General features: G+C 32.8%; 3 protein-coding genes and 1 long non-coding RNA gene across 5 annotated transcripts; 2 read left to right on the top strand and 2 right to left on the bottom strand.

Moving 5' to 3' along the window:
• Nucleotides 1-1,037: 1,037 nt before the first annotated feature.
• Nucleotides 1,038-10,916, bottom strand: LOC116770395 (phosphatidylcholine translocator ABCB4-like). Of its 2 annotated transcripts, XM_061527971.1 has the most exons (22): nt 10,832-10,916; nt 10,718-10,763; nt 9,557-9,657; nt 9,307-9,478; nt 8,929-9,231; nt 8,626-8,850; nt 8,432-8,557; nt 8,149-8,352; nt 7,762-7,932; nt 7,477-7,675; nt 7,347-7,402; nt 6,615-6,779; nt 6,338-6,442; nt 5,584-5,745; nt 4,983-5,186; nt 4,557-4,795; nt 4,107-4,263; nt 3,882-3,971; nt 3,654-3,758; nt 1,946-2,152; nt 1,730-1,876; nt 1,038-1,217 (listed from the first exon to the last, which is right to left on the bottom strand). In XM_061527971.1, the coding sequence occupies exons 1-22, from the start codon at nt 10,843-10,845 to the stop codon at nt 1,038-1,040; spliced, it is 3,378 nt and encodes a 1,125-aa protein (XP_061383955.1). In that variant the 5' UTR covers nt 10,846-10,916. The 2 variants fall into 2 exon arrangements, with proteins under 2 accessions (XP_061383955.1, XP_061383954.1); XM_061527970.1 differs by lacking the exons at nt 10,718-10,763; nt 10,832-10,916 and adding an exon at nt 9,735-10,051.
• LOC133320227 (uncharacterized) lies at nt 4,262-5,512 on the top strand. The gene is made up of 3 exons (XR_009753664.1): nt 4,262-4,484; nt 4,575-4,763; nt 5,053-5,512. It is a non-coding gene; the product is annotated as an uncharacterized LOC133320227 (long non-coding RNA).
• Nucleotides 10,917-11,032: 116 nt separating the features above from the next.
• On the bottom strand, nt 11,033-13,737 carry LOC116770343 (uncharacterized). The gene is made up of 3 exons (XM_032661783.2): nt 13,614-13,737; nt 13,067-13,286; nt 11,033-12,495 (listed from the first exon to the last, which is right to left on the bottom strand). Exons 2-3 carry the CDS (start codon nt 13,277-13,279, stop codon nt 11,110-11,112), a joined length of 1,599 nt encoding a protein of 532 aa, XP_032517674.2. The 5' UTR covers nt 13,280-13,286; nt 13,614-13,737; the 3' UTR covers nt 11,033-11,109.
• A 6,144-nt stretch (nt 13,738-19,881) lies between these two features.
• On the top strand, nt 19,882-22,982 carry LOC116770358 (uncharacterized). Its single transcript, XM_032661807.2, has 4 exons — nt 19,882-20,987; nt 21,065-21,145; nt 21,220-21,379; nt 21,780-22,982. The coding sequence occupies exons 1-4, from the start codon at nt 20,139-20,141 to the stop codon at nt 21,938-21,940; spliced, it is 1,251 nt and encodes a 416-aa protein (XP_032517698.2). The 5' UTR covers nt 19,882-20,138; the 3' UTR covers nt 21,941-22,982.
• The last annotated feature ends 338 nt before the right edge of the window (nt 22,983-23,320 follow it).

Consider the following 23,320-nt stretch of genomic DNA (forward strand, 5'->3'; position numbering starts at 1 on the left):
ACATTTATTAATTTGGTTGGTCTATATCACAGCTATATTAATTCAAGCTCAAAATGTACCTAATGTTTAATAAATAGCGACAGGATAATAATAGGTAATTGCAAGACTTGAAAGACTAGATACAATAACAAGACCATACCAAGACTCATCGGCCATGTCTCATCTTGTTATAGCATTTGGGTAACACTAGATAAAATATAAATGGTAAAACTGAAAACACGATTAGTAGTTCTTGTTACTACTATCATTCGATTATGAAAACATATTAGTTACTAATCCCATAATCGATTATCAACATTAGTAAGACAAAATAAATCGATTATGCCAATATCTCATAATCGCCCACCTCTAGCTATAAATAGTGACTGGTGCTTCCCCAATTTAACTACGATAGGGGAGGGGGGGAGTATACTTACCAATAACATATAGTTTTAAAATCGAGGGCAGTGCGACGAACTAATTCTAAAAATAAATATATTATTAATAACTTCTGACTTAATCCGATTCTATTAATGAAGTGTGGTTTAAAAATCCGTTAAGCAAATGAGAGTAACGCGAACCAACGTCAATTCAAAACGTTTTATCGAAAAACAATCGATCATATAAGCAAAATAAAAGGTAATATATATAAAAAGAGAGAACTTGATAAATAAATTTAATAAAGATCTCGGAAGTCGGATCAATACTTGGACATGCACGTATGAGAGTAAAAGCTACATCAAGGCAATGAACCAGCCAGATCGCTTCCTGTCATCAGTTTGATTTTATTGAAATAAATCTAATATATTTCGGAGTTGCTCCGCGGCAACCGTGACTACGATCGCTGTAAAGTGTAAAGTAACCGAAGGGTCGGAGGTATGTTAAAAGTAATTATAAACGCGCAGTAAATCTGATATATATTAGTTTTATTTCAATGAAAACTCGCTGAAATCTTAGATCTCATTAATTAAATCTCATCTTTTGACGGGCATTGAATGAACATTAAAAATAATAATCATCAGAATTTTATTAATTTTTAATAATAATTTAATCTGTTATCATTGTCCTTTAGCATTTAAAGTGTAGTATAGGCCCCGTTTCCCCATGAGCTGTTCGTGTGTCCCTCGCTCCAGTACACGGCCCGCAGCCAGCACGTGTATCAACGACGAAGCTATCACACGCGGCCGGTGAGAGACCAGTATACATGTACGGCCAGCACGGCAAGATGACAGCACCACCTGGATCATTATAATTGGAAGTCGTCTCCAACGAAACAGTTTGAGTCTTTTTTTATGAGAAAGTTGGCAAACGAGCAGACGGCAGAGCACTTGATGGGTACTTTGTAGTCACCGTAACATAAGAGATGTTGTAGATGCGTTGCCGACCTTGGTTGTTGGGGAAGAGGGGGGGGGAGGGTAATAAGGATAAGGTAGGAAAGGGTGGGAAAAGGGAAAGGGCACTCGGCTCTCTCACTCATCGTACGAAACGCAGTCATTAAAGACTACTTCACGCCGATCTTTTGTGAAAAGGTTTTACTTCCCCGGCCAAGCCAGCCCATGTTCGAGATGCAGTTAATTGACCACCGATAGGCTCTACCGCTCAATATATGTATTTGGGAAATAAATACCGTACGGCTCTGGACATTATATTTCTATCATTAAGCCATTTCCGTACCAAAATACATCTAAATTAGGAGAAACTGAACAAGAAGTAATGTTTGTACTGTGGCTATGACAGGAGCATAGGTTACCTTCTCGTTTTCACCATCGAGAGCGCTGGTGGCTTCATCTAAGAGCAAGATCTTTGGCTGCCTTATCAGCGCTCTCGCTATTGCGACTCTCTGTTTCTGTCCTCCAGACAGTTGTATGCCCTTCGAACCGATGTTGGTCTCATAACCCTGCAGTCACGACGACATTTAGGACAGCATTACAACACCAATATAAAACTCGATAAAGCCATGTTGTACCTGCGGTAGGGAAACTATAAAGTCATGAATGTTTGCAAGCTTGGTGGCATCCACGATCTCTTTCATAGTGACCGGTCTGGAGATGTCTCCATACTCAACATTTTCGCGGATGCTGCGTTCGAAGAGTGTCGGTTCTTGAGATACTAGTGCGAAGTTCGCACGGACTTCGTCTACTCGTAAATGTGTTAGGGGTTTGTTTTCTAAAGTCTGAAACAATAAGATATCGAACGCCCTTTTTGTTTGACCATTAATAATCTATATATATATATATAAATATACAATACAGCAGGGGCGTGCACAGAGATTTGGGGTAGGTTAAGCAGGATATGTTTGAAAGAAAAATCCCATTTTCACCATAATTTCCTCCTCTCACATTGATAATAATGAGGTCTAAGACTTTCGCGAGTATTAATTTTAATGAAACTCATATTTTCGGATTTCTAAGCGTATTTTATTATCTTTAACGGGAAGACGACGAGTCTGCCGTGATCACGGGCGTCGGGAGTATGTAGTTTTAAAAAATAATAATATATATGTAGTAATTCGAAAATATTAGTTTCATTTAAACATTGATAATATTCGCGCATCAAGTTACAGCAGTCCGATCAAAACTAACATCCTATATATTTTATAAATCTTTCAACTACCTCTGACACACACACACAGAAAACGAAATAACTTATTTGTGTGTACACAACTTGCTAGCTAATTAAAACTATCATAATACTTTTTATTAAAACGAATAACATTACCTTCTTTTAAGTTAAATCTAAACTGGCTTCCCTTTGTAATTATTTTAATTTTGTTATCAAACAACAACACACGACAAAGACAAATTCAAAATTCAAACGACAATTGAAAATGTACTCGTAATTAATTGCGTTAAACACATCACCAGGACAGAGCTTACAACTATAATTTTCTATAATTCGTTAATAAATTCACTCCTTAGCTAATTAGAACCTTTTAACTGGCACTTAGAAAAGGAAAAATAACAAAATGGTGAAAAAAATAATAGAACAATATACCAACAAATCAATTAGTCCCTTTTAATTTGACAATTTCTATGACCTTTTAATCGAGTAGGGTTAAGGAAGCAGTGCGTCTAGAACACTAACACATGCATAGTTTTGCATACACACATACATCTTCCTTGAGATTATATTTATGAAATATATGCACCGTAGTTGTGCCTGCGGCCGCTCTGGCTGGGAAGCGGCGCTAGACGCTAGCAGCGACCGATCGAAAATGTTACTGTTAATGGTTTTTAGGTTGATAGATGGCACTGTTATCAGTTTTACCGAATCAAATGACATTCTAAATGTCTGTAAACATTCGTAGTTCGTAATGTATCATTAAAAGTATGCAAGTAAGAATTAAACAATGTAGGATTAGTTATGGTACGGGTAGGGTAAGCAATGCTTATTTGCATCTATGGTGTGCACGCCACTGGTATACAGTTATATAAAAGCCAAAACTACTGGATAGATTGCAAGTAAATTCTTTACTTATATTTCAAAAGCACGTGAGTTTTGTCTGAAAAAAAAAACTATTGCAATATTTTCATTTAATATAAAGGTTGAGGTTTGACAATGAGCTGTTTGTGAGGAATATGCTGTCAGTGGTGATTGTTGTCTGGCATATAGAAAACACTGCTAACATATTCACGTAGACGAAGGCATCGAGTGCAAAAAAATTTCTCACTTACAATAGTGCCCGAATCAGGATCGTAGTATCTTTGTAGGAGTTGAATAACAGTACTTTTCCCACATCCGCTTTCACCCACTAAAACAACGGTCTCTCCTTCTGATAGCTACAATAAAGGGTTAATTGTAAAAAAAAAACAAGAGATTGTTATTGAATTCGTCAAAAATCCTTTTTTGCAATATTTTCAACTTTACGATAGAGTAAGTGATCAGACTATAAATGTATGTACTTTCAAATCAACGCCTCGAAGGACTTTCACTGTAGGTCTACAGGGATATTTGAATCTCACTTGTTCGAAACACGCATTCCCCTTAGATACCTGTAATATAGTATAGACATAATCAGTGCCACAAAAAGATACTTACCTGTGACAGTTTAGTGTTGGTCTACTGAATACAATATAAACATAATTTGTTATATTTTAAACAATTTTGTATTATCATACTATACTGACAAAGTTCCTAGTTGGCTCCTCGGGGTCTACTATAGTGGGTTTCATATTTATAAGGTTAACAATTCTGGCAGCTGCGTTAATTCCTCTTTGGAAGTCTGGTGCGTAAGCGAAGGCGCTCTGGGCCTGGGATGACGCCATTTGTAAAGATTGCGTCGTTCTGAGGGAAGACATAGTAATGAAAGCTCCTTAAATAATACATAAAAAGGGATATTTACAGCTGCCATCGAGTAAACCAAATGAAAAACTGTTCGTAAAATTATTTTCTACACGAAAAATCGACAAAGTCTAAATCGTTCACATCACACGCAAGTAAATCAGACTTAAGGATGGAACTTATGGAGGCGTGATGAAGTGCCTACGCCTAAAGACTGCACTCAAGTATAACTATCAACTTCAGTTTCATTTATTACCGATACAAAAACACTAAGTCAGACCTGCTAACCAACTCACATGAGTATATCTTGGTAGGGTACTCCGTCGGCGACCACGTGCCCGCCGTAGGTGAGCGCAGCTGCGTTAATAAAGTTAAACATAGACCGCGACAGGCCTGACAGCACCCCCCGCCAGTGGGCCGCGAGCACCGCAGGCCTCCGCGCAGGTCTGAGGCAGTGAGCATACTCGACCACCATCGCAGGCTCTCGGCCGAGACACGCAACGGTGCGTATATTAGATAAGGCCTCGACAGCAATCTGGAAGTGTAGTGGAAAAACGCAGCAAAATTTTTGAACATAGTTTTATTATTTAGTATTTATAACCAGAATAGCAATTTAATAGTGAATAACGAAACAAAAATGCCGTAAAGAAATAGATACTTAGAAAAAATTTGTAAGAGAATTAACATTTAGAAAAAGTATTATATCCTTAAGTTGGGCTTACCTTTGTGCTATTTTCGAGAGCTTTCGCGTATCCTTGTGATTCCTTATCTGTGGCTTTTGTTTGTTGCCAGATTACTATAACAACTAATGGCAAGAAAGCAAGGGCGACCATACCGACTCGCCATTCGAACCACATAGCTAGAAACAGCGCTAAGCCAATGGATCCAACTCCTTGTAAAATTATACCAATACGTTGACCTGTGGCCTTTCAAATTAACAAAAATATTTAAAAAATCATCTAACCTCCAACATTTAGGTATGAAATGTTTAAATGAAACTAATATTTTTCGGATATACTAAGCGAATTTTATTATTTTAAAACTACATTATCCCGACGTTTCGGTTACTTTTCAGCAAGCGTGATAACGGGCAGACGAGATATAGTTTCGCAGTATATCCGAAATATATTAGTTTCATTTAAATGAATTAAACTCGCGAAAGTCTTAGATCTCATTATTCATGAAATATGATTAATTGAATCTGATGTAAATTGCATTGTCCTATTAAAATACAGCCATTTTATACAAATAAGACCACGTGTTAGAATTATAGAAAGCGAAATGGAAGTGTAGGTCACGGATAAACTAAATTAATCTACATACTCCTTGCACATAAGCAGCTTCAGCGGACAGTCTGGCACACAAAGCTCCTGGTGAATTCTCCCGTTCGTCATAAAACGCCACATCCTGAACCAGAAGATTTTTGAACATGCGCATACGCAGGCGTTCCGTGAGGTACGCGCCCGCGGCACCGAAAGATAGCGTCTACGATTTGTATTAGTCTTGAGCTTTTTGATTCGCAAAAATAATTTAAAAAAATATTTTATTTTTATTTCATAATTTCACTCCAACATAAATAGAATGTTATAAATTACATTGTGTGTATATGTGATATAACTAAGTACATTAGAATGAGTTTCTTGATAAATCAGACCATAGAAATACTTTCAAAATATTAAAGCAACTGTAAATGTTTAAATCTCAAAATGGATAGTTTTTAAAAGACATATTCGTTGTAATTTTATAATCATTTGTCACGCATGAAATATAGGTAAGCATCTAATAGCAATTACCCTGTGGAAACGGTCTCGTAAATTCTCATAACTGATAGATTCTTTATGAAATCTGTATCAGAAAATTTTTTCAATCTTATAAACATTTTTTTAACTGATAAATTCTGATACCCAGTTAGCTGTTTTGTATCAGAATTTATAAGACTTTTTCCACAGGGTAGTTTGATTCGCAAAATTTGTAGACATTATAGAATAGAACAGAACACCGTATTGAAAGATTTTATACGTATCAAACGTAATGGCATATTAATGAATAGTAATTAAAATTCTTAATTCAAACCAGCCTCAATAGCATTTGAAAGACCCATAGCGCTTCCGATGATGATACAGATAACCGATACGTGTTTTACTTTGTTCATTAAAATAGCAGGATCGGGACTTGACATAGTCTAAAAATGTAAGATCTATAAAAAAAAGTGAACAGATAACGAGTTGTTAATTCCATACTAGTTTTGAGAGGAGAATATTTATTTAAATAATGCAATTTTTCCTATTAAGATATGTCAAACTTATATATATATATTTATATGGTTAATAACGAACAACATATAAAATACTCACACCGAACAAATCACCAAACACCACTATGAATAACGGCATAGAAAATCCACTAATGATGGAACAAATACTGCCCAATGTAATGATCTTCCATTCCGGAGCGTTTAGCATTATGACTTCCCGGAAAGAAAGTGCTTGTATAGACGTTTCTTTTTCATACTTTACATCCTAAAAGCTCTGTTTGTTTATTACGTCTAGATAATTAGATAAAAAATCCAAAATGTTCCGGACTTGTCTTTCGACATTTAAGACTAGGGGATGACCTAAGCGTTATCACCTTTTCCACTCTCATGCACTTATTGTTCTCTTTCCTAAACTACGAAAACCTACTAGATACATATTTATTTAACTCAAAGAAAAATCCATCCTTGCAATATATATTTTATGCACGATTTTCAATTCATTTCTGATACTATTCATATAACTGTGTCTGGAGAGTATCGCTAGTCAGCGATAAGGTTTCCTTGATATGCATCTTGATTTTAACGATTCTGTACTCTTTTACTATAAGTGTGTTGTACAAAAAGGTATGTATATTTTATTATTACATTTTTTTTTGCATGTTCGTTCCCAAATTCAACTAAGTCTAGCTCGTTAAAACCTGGCTTGTGAATTTGATAATTTAACCAAAACTAATAGGTCTAGCAGTAATAACCACTTGTCATCAGAAGAGAGTTCCTATGGTCTGGCGTCTATATTATAAACTCTTTAAGATGCATACAAATAACTTCTTACCTTTTTTAAATCCACAGTCTCCTTTGATATATTTGACCGCTCTCTGGAAGGCTCGTCTGTTAATAGAAAGAGTTAGCTTCGATTTCAATATATTTTAGTCGAAACGAACGATTGTATAGCAGCATCATACCATCTACTTGTAACTCTTCATTTAGTGGTAGCTGCTCAGATGTCGTGAACATGTGATAGTACTCGCCCCCCTTTTTTATTAATTCCTCATGATTCCCAGTTTCTACAACACGTCCCTTTTGCATCACAAATATTTTGTCAACGTTTCGAATAGTTGACAAGCGATGTGCGATGACTATAGTTGTGCGGCCTTTAGCTGCCTTTTGGGAAGTAATTAGTTATATAACAGCTAAATCACACATGCACAATAGTTTTATGATTACAATTGTTTCTGCATAAATTGTACCCGATTTAACGCTTCCTGAACTTTTGTTTCTGATACAGTGTCAAGGGCACTTGTTGCTTCATCGAGTAATAATATGCGGGGATTCCTAACGAGTGCTCTCGCTATCGCCACCCTCTGCTTTTGTCCACCTGATAAAGATGCTCCTCGATCTCCTACTAGCGTTTCGTAACCCTGAATTAATTGGAATCTATGACTATATCCAAATTGTGAAATTCATATTAAAAAAATTTGAAAGTAATTATTATATTTGACATGCTCTTAAATTTGTCGCAGTATATTAGCTCAGTCCCAATAGGAAATAAAACCATTTATGTTTTTACATTTATAGTTCAGACTCTGAACACACAACAAAAACAGAATCCAGTATTATACTAAACGAAGACCTACTGAAGGGAGCTCCATAATGAATTCATGGGCATTTGCTTGTTTAGAAGCGGTGATGACGTCATCGTAAGAAACATCCACGCTTCCTAGACGAATGTTCTCAAATATGCTGGTATTGAACAGCACCGGTTCCTGTCTAACAAGGCCTATTTGATGACGGAGCCACCTCACAGATAGTTCGCGAACGTCACGGCCGTCAATGCGAACCTGTTATTTACTTACGTTAGATCTCAGCGAAAATACATAATTTATTTCCTAAATTTTGCCAAATAAAAAAATGACCCACGCTTCCACGATCCACGTCGTAGAATCTTGATATAAGTTGAATAATGGTAGTTTTTCCGCAACCGGAATTTCCAACCAAGGCGATAGTCTGCCCGCTACGCACATCTATATTTATCGAATCCAATACCTTGAAACGACATCAAAGAGAAGCCTTAAGATATTAACATGAGAATTTTATGTAATACAAATACTAACAAGGACTGAAGGTCGAGAAGGATAGTGGAAAACTACGTCTTTCAACTCTATAACGCCATTTATACCATCGGGCCTAATACCCCGATCAAGTAATGGGTTTATAGTGGGAACGTTATCCAGAATGTGGAAGACTTGGGCACCTGCCCCCTGAGCTGATCCGAAAGACGACATTAGAGATCCTATCATACCCACATATGTTAAGGCAGTCATAACTCCAAAAAACACCTAAAATAATAAAGTTCTTTTTATATGACCGTCATTGCAAAAGATAAATCAACTGTATTTCATAATTTACTTTCATACAGAAAACATGACGTCGGCATTGTATTTTTCGGGCTCGTTTAATATTAAGTATATTCCGATATAGAACGCCATGGCGTAGGAACTAAAAACGCATAAATACAATAGGCCCATCGACATTCCAGTGAAAATTTCCTTTCTAATAAATATCCTTCTTGCATTGGCCAGATGTTTCTTATACCGTTTTATTTCATATTGTTGAGCATTAAAGGCATAAACTGTTTTTATAGAACCGAGGACCTCTTCGGCTACGGCACTAGCCTGGGCTTTCGCTTTGGCTTGTTTCTTATATAAGTTATTGGCAATCTAAAAACAAAAGACATTTTTTTACTATTGTTAGCACTACTTTCACTTATTGATCTGAAAATCGTTTCTCCCTACCTTACCAGTAACACCAACTAGAAAAAATGTTATTGGAGCTGTACTAAGGCACAATAAAGCTAGCTTCCAACCTTTTATCAGAGCCATTATTATACAACTTAATGAAACGGCCGCGTTGTGTACCAAAGAAGATACCTTATCTCCGATACCTTCCTCCAATTTGATCATGTCTCTGTTGAAACCATTTTATTTTCATTCAAACTTTAAACATAAACTGAACACTTCGTAAAAGTTATTCGGAATTTTTTACTCAGCTATCCTTGAAGCGAAATCTCCAGTCTGGTGAAGGTCGAAATATGCAAAATCTTGATTAAGAGCAGCCCTTAAATATGAAATTCGGATCCGAAATATCTGCCAGGAGGAGAAAAATTAATAACTAGGTTTGTTACAAGACTTCAATTTATTTAAAAACATTTGTGTAGGTATACCTGATTGATTGCAGCAATAGATATTAAGGCTGTTCCCAAATAACCTCCAAAAAATAGGACTACACCGACGCAAGAGTAGTATATGCCAAATTGGTGTATAGAATATATAAAAGAATCTTTATGTGCAGTCATGTTATTGGTTTTAGCAAAATCAATCATATTTTGAAACACGCCGGCGACTAAAGATATTGCATATGGTGTGGTTACACCCGAAATGAACGTAGCTAATAAAGATGATGCTATAAGAATTTTGTCCAATTTCGATGCATATCTGAACTAAAAAAAAATTATAAAATACGCGCAGTGTAATAATAAAAATAGTAATGATTAAAATACAAAAACCTGAAAAAAAAACAAAAAACGTTGAAATAAAAAATACCTTAGCGTATATGTAATATCTATATAGATGTTCATAAGATAGCACAAAACGTATGTAAAAATGTAAAAAACGATAACTTGTTAAATTAGATTTTTATTTTTGAGGCCGTTATGACATGGCGCCGTATAATGACCTAAATGACTGGCCGTCTATTTGTTCTATATAATTTTCCAACCACTTATTTAAATAATATTTTTAAAATATATTTCCTTTAATCGTGCATTGTTGTAAAGTTTTAAAATAATATTGTATACAAAAAGGACTAAAATAGGAATAAAAAGTTCAGAGATGTACCTACCTATTTCAACTATTCTTTCTGTGTAACGTTTCACATTAAACTGGTTTAAAAACGAACTAAATATACTTACATATTTAATGGGACAAGTAATTTAACATCAATTCACTTCTCTTGCTATTCTAATCAATCATATAGGTTATATTAGTAAATGGGGTAGCCTATATGATATAATTCCTATATTTTGTTTACACGCCTTATGAACGACTGACTTTGGGAGTTTATTAATAAGTGTATGTGCAAAGATTGTTTATAGTGAGAAAATTTTGTTGAAACAACTATTATAAAGGCAAAACAAGTAATACTAACCAATGTAAAATATGAAATGCGTGGAGGTTCGTTGATCTTTGAATCACTTGAAACATAAAGTTTTGGTTAATTTGTTTAGAAATAAGAAGAAATAATTTTGTCAGTATTCCTTACCCTGTTTTATCCATTCCTTTGTATTTAAAAAAATATTGGTTATTAATTAGAAATATAACCTTTGGATATATTTTGATTAAATGAAATGACAGACAAGACGTGTTTATGGTCACGAAAAGTCAATATATTTATTGTTTTAAAAGAAAAAAAAAGGTTCTCATAGTGATAACATTAAAAAATATGCAAACAGTAAAAAATATTTGCTAATAATCATTTATTAAATTTCATAATATTATTAACAACACAATTATATTAATATATATTAGATGGGAATAGACTTAGACACATTTTCTGCGTTTCCTGTTATATGTGCCAGTGGTCTCGTTCAATGAAAATTTATTTATAAATAATTCTTCATATAGAAGATTTTTTGCGTTCTCACTCAGATACGTCGATATTTCTTTGTAGAGGAATTTCTTGTAGCATTCCTCGCTAGTGCTGGTCTGTGCGTTGACTAATTTTGTCATTTTCGTTGATTTGTTACCAAGTGATTGTTTTAATTCCATAATTTTTTGCGAATTATTATCTATCCTACTGAGTAATGTCTGCTCTAATTTACTCATTCTCTTCTCAAGGAATGCCATGGTATATTCATGTATGTTCGGTAATGGCTGATCTTTGGGTGCATTCAGTTCAACGTCATTGTCTTTGAGTACAGATCTTTCTGATTTACTTTTGTCTGGTTCAGTACTTTTGATTGGATCGTCGAGTTTGTTCAAACAGGATTCGATCACATCTTTTAGTTTCATATTGAATTTCCTCTTCCTCTCAATAGCCGCTGTCCTTTCAGGAGTAAGTTTACTCTTGTTTGGTAAAAGCCTCGGTGACGGTTGTTTGACAACATTAGTTTTAGGTATAGTTATTAAATTTGCATCCTCATTTTCAGCTGTCTCCTGTTTCGGTACAAATTCTATGTCCAACACTTCTAAAACCTTAACATTATTATTAAATTTATCGTCCGATGTTTCTGTAGCACTGTTAGATGTGTTCGGTTGTTTAACTCCATATGCCCTCTCTGGAATGTACAGTGTGGTCCCCGGTGTTACCTTTTCAAATTTACCCGTTATTGGTAATGGCCATTGAATCTTTTTTTGGGATAAAATTTTTATCTTTGGTTCTTTCTTTAAATTTTCATTCTGTTGTAAGTACGTTTTAGGCGTATTTGGATCCGGTTTCTTAGAACTTATATTTTGGTGTGTTTCCTGAGGGTTGATTATTGTTACGTTGTTCTTATTGATGTCCATTTCATGTAATGTGTTCGATATATTGTGATCGTACTTTGTAACATTAGTTTCAGACGGCTGTTGTACAACAGTTTGGTCTTTATTCGTAAAATCTGATGGTGGAAGGTTTAGTAGCTTTGGTTGTAAATTTATTGGATTTATTTTGATGTAGCTATTATTATAACCTGATGAGTTTAAATTTTCTACATTATCGGAATTATTTCTAACGGTGGAGTCCATCAATTCACCATTCGTTAAAAAATCACCATATTTCAATGAAAAATTTGCCTTTTTATTAACAATTTGATAATCATTTTCTATATCTTCCAAGAGTATTAAGTTTGAAAATGTCTTATGTTCATTGCTATTGTTCGAAAACTTTGTTGGGTCACAGTATGGTCCATCTTCTGTAGGTATAGCATCAAATGTGAGTTTATCTTTCTGAAATTAGTATATCGGAGAATTATTATTATTAATATTTTAAAAAATTATATAGTTCCACCAATAATATCAAATAAGCAATTGTGTGGTCGTAAGTCATAGACACAAAATCAAGCAAGACTTTAGATGAATTAATTTTATTATAAAAATATAAAATGCTTTCGTAAGTTTTAGTCTTCTAGAAAAGGATATGGGCAAGTTTTTGATATTGTAAAAATGGTATATAGTTTATATTTTGAAATGGTTAAACTAAGAAATTCTTTACTTGTCCTTCATTAAAATTACATTACATTACATTATAATTACATAAACAACAAATAATGTTAAAAAAAAATCACAACTATTAAGTAGTTTTTGAGAGCTAGTTACACAAATTAGGTAAAGATAAAAGTAACTTATCTTAAATTCTTGTAAAATAATTTTATGCAAATTCATTGTTTGATTGTTAACACAGAAACCTTCTAATATTATCAAACAATATTTATAAATATAGATAATAACTTTTTTTTTAATTAAGCACCAGAAAATAGCATTTTCAAGTTATGTTATAGTTCGGTTCTTAGTGTCTCACCTTGTAATTCATAAAATTTTCTTCTTTAAAATGGTGTTGACAAACCACTCTATTCTTCAACTGTGACACTTTTAAGTTTAAAAATTCCAATTTATGTGCGTTGACCAGCCATTGGTGGCATCTCACCTTTTCAAACACAGGGTAATGGAACATATGTGTCTTCCCATCAGTTTTGACAGTACAATTGCGATAAGTACATCTACAACCACCCATCTTGAGGCTGAAACGAGAATTTCATACAATCAATTTGTTAAAAAAAGACATTACAACTATTGAACAATTAGGGAGGGTTCAATAAGCTGATCTTATGACCAACATATATTGAATAGTCCTAACATTGTAAACTTATTGTTTGTTAACTTATACTTCCGATTTATACTTCATAGAACAGAGTACCTAATGCTATCCTTAATATTGTAGTATATTTGGTTATCAAGTAAACAAAATATGTAAATCGGATAGGTTTTATTTTAATAATTCACTAGCAAAATACCGTTTAGAAATCTCTGCATTTACAAGACTTGTGGGATGTATCTCAGAATATTACCTTCTAAGCCTTATTTGGACATATGCTCTTTTAGCTAAAGTAAATTATGTTTAGTGTTAAAATCGTACAAATTGTGTAAATAAATCAAAGTATAAATAATAGATTGTATCGAAGTTATTCTGACATATAAATGTCATTCATTACCATAATACTGTTATTGTTGTTTTTCAATTTGACATTTTATAACGGCAAAAACTAAAGACAAACAGCCAAAACAATGAAATATATTTCAATTATTTTATTTTCTTACAAGGTGAGTACAAAACATTTTTATTTAAATGCTTTGTTTTTAAAAAATATTTGTAGCGTATAATTTTATTTATAGAGTGTAAATCAAAATGACGAAATTCAATTTCTGTAGATTTATTTGTGTAAATTTGCTTTAACTTAATTCATCATTAGTCAAAATTATTTGATATACTGTCATATAATTGTTGTAATGGCAATACATTTAACAATAACAAAAAGATGAGATAGGAAAAAGTTTTGGCGGGCTTTTCAAAGTACAAGCGGGAAAAATTTAAAATTTAAAATATTTACTTAAATAATAGTTGTTGTTTTTTAAAAGTAGTTGTAAATAATAAACAAAATTATAAATAGTGTTAAATATGTTTGAACCTCCGGGGGATACCCCCCCGGACGATCGTGGGGCCTGTAGACCTCCACCCCCTAAAAGACACTATTCCGGAGACGAGGTTTCGCGGAACAATACCAGCGAGGACAGTGATAAGTATTATAAACAAGGATACACACGTGTATTCCCTGAGAGTACCAGCAAAGGTGAGTACTCTGTTTTTGTAGAAAGTACTAAAGACACCAAACTTGGGAACCAAAATCCAATAACACTTGGCAGCTTATTCAAAAACGAAGTCAAGGGCGTGAAAAATATCAAACGAGTCAATGCAAATAAAGTGAGCGTATTGTTTGAACAAACAATAAATGCCAATGCGTTTCTTAAAAATTCCGACTTTCATACTAAAAACGATTTTAAAGTTTACATACCAGCTAGGGCCGTGGAAACAATAGGAGTGGTAAGATTTGTTCCCACAAGCATATCTAATGAAGAACTGTTTAAAAAACTCTCCTCTTCACATGAAATTATTGGTGTCAGGCGTTTTATGAAAAGGGTGAACGGTGAAAGAAAACCATTAGGTACAATCAGCATTACTTTTTTAACAGTTACATTACCTGAATGTGTATATCTAGACATATATAGGTTCACGGTCAGTGAATACAAAGCTCCTCTCATGCAATGTTACAAATGTTTTAAATATAATCATAGTGCAAAGATTTGCAAATCCACTCAAAAATGTTCTATTTGTTCCATGGAACATCATTATTCCGAATGCCCTGAAAATTCACTAATTAAGTGTATTAACTGTGGAGAACCACATGTTGCAGTATCTCGGGACTGTATATTTAAAAAGAAAAAAATTGCTGAAAGAGATGCAAGGCTCTCTAGAATGTCGTACTCACAAATTATTAATACGCCTAAACTTATGAATTCAACAGAATTCCCTAGTTTACCTTTAACAAAACATACAAAAGCACCAGCACCAACACCCAAACCAGAAATAACACAAAGTAGCGCAAACAAAAATAACTCTAGACATGAAAAACCAAAAGTACAGGAAGTTAAAACAAAGTTGACCAATTTAGAACTAATTGATCAAATAATTGAAAGTGACTATGTCTTAAAGGGTTTAGTAGGGGCAGTGGTGTCCATTGGCAATGATAACCGTAAAATAACATCTTCTTTAATAAAAGATATATTAATTAAAAACTTAAAAATGGATAAAAAATTTATTAGAATTTCACAATACAATGTACAGAGTATAACTAGTAAAAAACCCTTATTGATTAGTTATCTTCTAGAAAAGGATATAGATATATGTTTATTGAACGAAACTTGGCTGAAGGATGGAAATAGATTTAGGATTCCCAACTACAATATGATAAATCAGAATGGTGTTAATGGACGCGGAGGAGTTGCCATACTAATTAAAAATATATTTAAATACCAAATAGTACCCACAAATTTTTATAATTTCTTACAATCTGTGGCAATAGTTTTAAAAACAGACTTTGGTGAATTATCGATTCTCTGTGCATATAGCCCTCCTCGAGGAAGTAGATTTAAGTGTAGGAGACTGAAGCAAATAATCGATGATTTACCAACGCCAATGTTACTAGCAGGTGATTTGAATGCTCATCATGTAGCATTTGGATGTCGCTCCACTAACTCGAGAGGCAATGATGTATACAATTTATTAGATGAATGTAACTTATGTATTCTTAATACAGGGGCTTACACTACTGTAGGGAATATATCCCATAACCAGTCAGCCATAGACATTGCTTGCGTCACTCCATCTATAGCCCCTTTCTGCCATTGGAGAGTACATGACGACCCAATGGGCAGCTACCACTATCCCACTATTTGTGACATTTACCTAAATGCAGAAAAATATGAAGTTAATAATCCCTCTGACCGTTATTTGTACAAAAAAGCAAACTGGACTTTGTTCAATTCTGAAACAGGAAAAGCTTTTAAAGAATTTTCCATTAACACTTCAGATCCGCTTTCGTGCTATGATAAATTTATTAGCATTTTAAATATCATTAAAGATAAATGTATACCAAAAGCCACTCGCATAACTCAATACATTAACAAAAAACCAGTTCCATGGTGGGACAATGAATGCGCAGATGCTGTAAAGAAAAGTAAAGATGCACTTAATTATTACAGACTGCTGCCTAGTACAGAAAACTTTATAAAATATAAAAGATTGGATGCTATTAAGAAAAAACTACTGAGGCAAAAGAAAAAGAATAGTTGGAAAAGTTTATGTGAGACATTTAATCGCAATACACCTGTTAGTGTTATTTGGAATTATATAAGGAGATTTAAACGCATACCTTTTCAGAAACATAGTAAAGATGACAGTTGGATAAATTCATTTTTCGACAAATATGCTCCTTTAACACCACCTGAAAGATATATAGCAGATACAAATTTAAAAAATTTTTTTAGTCATGTTGGAAATCCTAATGCTATCTTTTTATGCAACTCTTTTTCTATTCATGAATTTAGATTGGCTATCAAGTCTAGAAGGGATACAACCCCTGGACTTGATGACATACCATATAAGTTAATAAGCAAGATGCACACTGATGCTCAAAATATTTTATTGAAAATTTTTAACTTGCTATGGGAAACACAAAATATACCAATTACATGGAAAACTCAGTGTGTAGTTCCAATACTAAAACCTAACAAGACAGAAAACAGTTTTGATTCCTATAGACCTATATCTTTATCCTCTTGCATAGGCAAAATATTTGAGTTTATGCTTAAAACTAGGTTAGACATCTATGTAGAAAGAAACAAGATTTTACCTCCTGAGCAGTTTGGGTTCCGTAGGGGCAAAAGTGCTTCTGAAAATTTTGTAACTCTTATAAGTGACATCCAAAATAGTTTCTATAATCACTCAGCAACAGTATGTGCCTTTCTCGATGTCCAAGGCGCATTCGATAATGTCAGCCCTGATGTCCTTGCGCAGATCCTCTGTGAGATTGGAGTCCCGGGTAAAGTCTGTGAATGGATATTTAAATTTATACATGAAAGAATTATGTACATAAAATATAATAACATTCTTCATGGACCTAGAAATGTATACAAAGGAACAATGCAAGGAGCTACTATCTCTCCTCTATTATATAATATCTACACCTGTCAAATTAAGAAATACTTAAAAGCAGTAAATGTTAACTTTCTTCAGTTTGCAGATGATCTAGTTATATATAGTGTAAATAAAAATGTAAATATTGCTGTAAATAATTTAAACTCTGCTTTATATGATATACATAAGTTCTATAACAATAAACTCAAACTCAATATTTGTCCTACCAAAAGTGGAGCAATGGTATTTTGTAAAAAATATTATGATAATACAGATGCTATAATGTACAACAATATACCTCTGCCTTGGCTTAAGGAAAAGAAATTCTTAGGCATTTGGTTAGACCCAAAACTAACCCTAGAATGTCACATCAATAATGTTGAAAGAAATGCTTGTAAAGGCCTTAATGTTATGAGATCTTTGGCAGGTGTATATTGGGGTTCAGATCCTAAAACTCTAGCTATGATGTATAAAACAATAGTAAGAAGTCATTTTGATTACAGCACTTTGGCATACATAAATGCTAACATAAGCTTGTTAAGAAAATTAGATATTCTACAAAATAGAGCTTTACGTATAATAACAGGAGCAATGTGCTCAACACCCATTAACAGTATGGAATGTGAATCTTGTATACCACCATTGTTATTGAGAAGAATACAAATAGCAGAAAGATTTTGTTTAAAGTTAATGTCTTTAAACAATAACTATACCCTAAACCATATTTTACCTCCCTCTTACAATTTGATCAACAGTGAACCATACATGGATTGCAAACAATTGATGTCTGGATTTTCACCCACACTTCTAAGAATATGTGTATTTATAAAATCTGTTTTTGTAAATATGAACATAACTGATTCATGGCCAATGTATAGCTTAAGTTTTAGTGCCTTAATTCATCCAGTAAATATTAGTAATAAGAAAATTCTTACTCAGTCAGATCTCCATGAATTTATTGGTGACAATAATGATGTGTATAGAATTTACACTGATGGGTCTAAGAGCTCAGATGGTGTAACATCAGCATTTTACGATCCTCAACTGAAAATTTCCAAATGTTTTCAAATTAATGATAACTGTACAATTTATACAGCTGAATGTTATGCTATATTGAAAGCTCTAGAATATGCATGTAATGTTAATAACTGTCATATAATTATATTAACTGATTCTCAAAGTGCACTCCTAGGTTTGGAAAAAACTTGTCTGAAATATAATACTAGCTATATTCTTTATGAAATTAAGAAGATGTTATATGATATGCACATTCATGGTAAAGTAGTCCAATTACAATGGGTACCTTCACATAATGGTATAATTGGAAATGAACTGGCTGATCAGGCCACCAGAGGACGCGCCGATGAAAATCACAGCAACTCATTGAAGACACCATATACTGACTTTCACCACACATTCACCATGGCCCTGAAATCATTATACAAAGAGTACTGGAAGACTGTAAGCAAAGAAAAAGGAACATGGTACGCAAACATACAGAGAGCCCCGCCCGCCCAACCTTGGTATAACAAATTAAAGCAGTATAACAGAAAATTTATAGTTACAATCAACAGACTAAGGTTCGGCCACTGCCGGACGCCCAGTCATTTATATAAACTGCAATTAGTACAAAATCCTACTTGCCCGGAGTGCCAACATAATCTTGCAGATCTGCAGCACATAGTTTTTCAGTGTCCAGCATATCGAATACATAGACTGATACTTGTATGTGAACTTGACCTCGTCTCCGATGGTGTGCCCGTGCCACAACATCTTCAGACACTGCTGTCTACGGAGAAATATTTTTACCCGCTATTTAAATTTATTATGCATACTGTGGAAACTTTATAATGTTTAAATAATACAAAGTGATTTACTAACTGTGACAGACAATAACGGATTTTCAGTGTATTTTTCAAGTGAAGTGTCATAAATAGCAAATGATAATTTGTAACGATAAGGCTCAAAAGGACTCGTATCCAGAGCCGTAAAAACATTTACAAAAAAAAAAAAAAAAATAACAAAAAGATTTTTTTTTCTGAGGTTTACTTTACTTGGATTTTTTTATCTAAAAGAGCAAACTGTCACAATCGTATCACATGTGACTGTCGTGCTTAGAACCTATTAAAAATTTCATTAAGACTAAACGTCAAGGAGGTTCTGTACCTAGGTTAATAAAAAGTCATGCAAATTATTTTGGAATATTTTTATCATTGATGAACAAACACATATACAGACTTAGTCAATAATATTTATAGGTTACAATGTATAAGTGTCATTAAAATTTCTCAATTAGTTTCTGCCTTTGGGAGTAATTAACATTAATTTCTTACCACTCACAATAATAGATAGACATTAATATAACAAATTAACATAAACTAATTTTCTAAAAACATCAATTCCATTTTACATGCAATATATTCAGGTTGATGAAAAAATATTCTATTAAATGCTAACTATTTTATTTAAACAGTTACATATTTATTTTAGCCGAAGTGAACATAATTTTTTAGACTCACTCACTCACTCACTCTTTTAGTACACACTTTTTTGATAAGAACACAATCATGATATTTATAGGTCATTTTAATTTTGTTACTTAATTATTGTAACTAAAAATATTTACCCATTGCGGATTACACTAGTCTTTTCGATTTGAATTAAATTAAATAAATATAATTTTTTCTCATGTTGAATTGACTTTTCGATTGATATTTTAAAACATGCGGGGTTGTAAATCGAAACACGCTGTGTAACCCTCATTAATTATTTACGGCAATATTAAAACAAATGAATCCTTATGGCTATAAAATATACTAGGTAATAAAAAATACGTGCTTTCATGCATAGCGTTGGACTTATATATTTAAACATGCAAAGCATGGATATGAAATATAAAAAATATATTTATAAAACAGTTGATACGTTCTCGCCACTTTATTGGCAATTAAATATATTTTCTTTACAATGCCAGTTAAATGTGAATATTTACTTTCAGCTACTTCGGATGGCTCTAGCAGCGATTATCTCCTGTTTAATAACAAGTTTTTCGTTGTACTATAAAATTGTCAATATTTATCACCATCTACTAGCATCTATTAAATACACAGATATAGTGCAGGCTATTTACGATTACTTACAATACGTCTTCGATTTGTTCTGTGTCTTCAAGTATGGGTCGGATATTTTCCGTGAATATATAAATCAGTATGCTTACATCGACTGCCTCTTGGACATGGATTACTATAGGTATATTAGGAGAAACCTCATGAAAGTCATGTTTTTTTTATATTGCATGTGGTTTTGTAGTAGTGTATTTGATTTCGTAACTTGGGACATCGGTTTCGGCTTTGTATCAACTTCGGCTTTCGTTATGGGATATGTATATACGTTAATAAAAATTTTGTCGAATTTGGATCTGACGGCACACGTAATGCAAATAGAAGCTCGGCTGCGTGTGATAGGCGATACTATCCAGAATAGTTATCAGTCTTTTGATAATATCTGTCCAAAGTTTGAAGACACAATCGGTAAAAAAAACTGGTTTTACAACGACTGTCGTACGAGTACCAAGACAACGGATGTCAGAAGAAATACATGTTTGTGTTCTAATGACGTTAAATGGTTAAGCAGATGCTATGTTTTACTAACCGAACAAGTTACATTCATTAACAATATGTTTGGAAGGAGGGTAATGTTTATATTATTGAAAAATATCTAACACTTGGCATTTACCCAAAATAGATTTATGTTGCCTTTATTTTACAGATATTATTGAACAGTTTAAGTTTTCTACTTGATCTAGTGCGATACATAAATTTATCTGTTCGAATTTTAATTGGGACCCAGGTAATAAGATGCATAGGTCATAATAATGCATGAGGTTGTATATGTCATTGCAACTTTACAATTTCTTCGTACAGTATTCAGGTTCCAGCAAACAACCAGCAACATCTACTGTGTTTAAGGCCGTAAACTGCGCAATAGTAATATTCAGTCTTGTGAGCCACTGTGAGCGAACATACAGGCAAAGAGACAGAATTATTAAACTCATTGATCATTTGACGTTATTTAAAAAACTAGGTAGGTACAAATTATTTATTTACGATTTTTTATGAAGATATATTTGTTGAGGCATTTACCGCTTAAAATCCCGCGATCTATTTCTCCGTCACAGCATTTTATTGTTTAACACGCTTGTTTAGTCGAACTTAATTCAAAGTTTAGTTGAGTGGATCATAAACGAAACTTGATATTACATTTTCATATGTGGAATTATTTGAAGCACCAAGTACATACTAATTACTTATTTATCGTAAATATTTAACAAAAGGCACAACACTATTCGGAAAATTTCAACATTTTTATTAATTGCAATTTGGTTCAATTTACGCTACATTCTCATTTTGTAGTGATGTGATAAAAATATTTTTTTTTATTATCGTGAACATTATCTCTAAGTATTTATTTTCTGTTTTAACAGATGACCAGTTATTATCGTCGTTTATGGACATGCGAAATTTGATTGTGTCTCGATCAATAACTTTTCACACGGACTTCTATACGCTGAATTATTCATGGCTGGTGTCCATAGCATCAGTTGTGGTCACTTACTCGATAATTTTGCTACAGAATTTCAACTGAACCTAAAATATATTTGTTTCTTGTTGAAAAAAATTTTGAATGTAATTTTTTTTTTTAACTAGTCAAAGATAGATTCTAAAAACTATTGTTTTTTCAGTTTTCAACCATAGCCATGGCTGTCAAGCTGATGGTTATACTCTTTTATATTAATATTAAGTATAATTAGGTTACTGAAAATTTTTTAGTCAAATTTTAAGATAGTAACTGTAATTTTAACCTTTAAATTTAAAAGGAGTTTGGATTGTTATTCCAAACAACGAAGTGCTTGAGTTTATCGTAGATTTTTTTAAATAAACTATGGCTTCATTCGCACCGGAAAAGTCGAATATTTTGCCAATGTCCACGTTTTTATTTCTTGGACGAATTATATTACCAGTACTGAGTGGATTCAAATAATTTTATATAATGAAATATATTTGTGAATGAAATAGGTAGAGCGTCAAGCCATGTACATGCTTATACGTATCTGTATGCTTAGCATAAATTTGCATACTCATCGTTTACGTTTCCTCATTATATAATCTTCAATAATACTGCGATAAGTATAACGCAATATATATTTATATAATTAAATATGATACAGATATACAAAAGTCACATGCAAAAATATTATTGGTTGTGTCGTTAAGTTTATTAACGACGTGAATGTAATTAAAATTTAAGGAATATTATTTTAAGAGCTTTTAATAATACATACATATTTAAAATGAATATTGTTTAAATTTTTTGCACGGTTACTTACTTGTTTTAAAGCAATAAATTATCGAAGCGATATTTGCTATGATAACAAGTTATAAGATGATATGTAGTATTGATTAATAAAATAATCACCAGGAAGAAAATAGGTATCTAAGCGTTCCGTGATGTATCATAAAGTACTTAAGTGGCTTATGCTCATTGTTAAATAACCAAATATTGGTAATATAGGTTATTTTACAAATGTATTCCACAGTCTATTTATCTATTTATATTTTTCTTATATTTTCAAAAATATTCATAAAATTTCATATCTACATAAAATGTGAGCGCACGTTCATTTATTGGACCAGCCTTTTTAAGGCTTCGTATCTCAATAACGAGGCAATTTTTGAGCCTATTTACAAAAAACATAGATATATAGTATTGGAATCCTTAATAATAGTTGAATTTTGAATTATAAACGTCTTTCATTTCATTAAAAATATCATTATTTTGTTTTAAAAGACATAATCATAGCTAAAAAAATATGTACATATTGTTTATGATAGTTTTAAAATAAGATATTATACTTTAAACGAGGGAAACTGGAAACGATTAAAATTTTTACATTAATTACAATATATTTGCAGTTATTGAAAAAACCGTGATAAGCAAATAGTCAGAAATTTAAATAAAATACCC

This window comes from Danaus plexippus (assembly GCF_018135715.1).
Source record: "Danaus plexippus chromosome 13 unlocalized genomic scaffold, MEX_DaPlex mxdp_15, whole genome shotgun sequence".
NCBI classification, from domain to species: Eukaryota; Metazoa; Arthropoda; class Insecta; order Lepidoptera; family Nymphalidae; genus Danaus; species Danaus plexippus.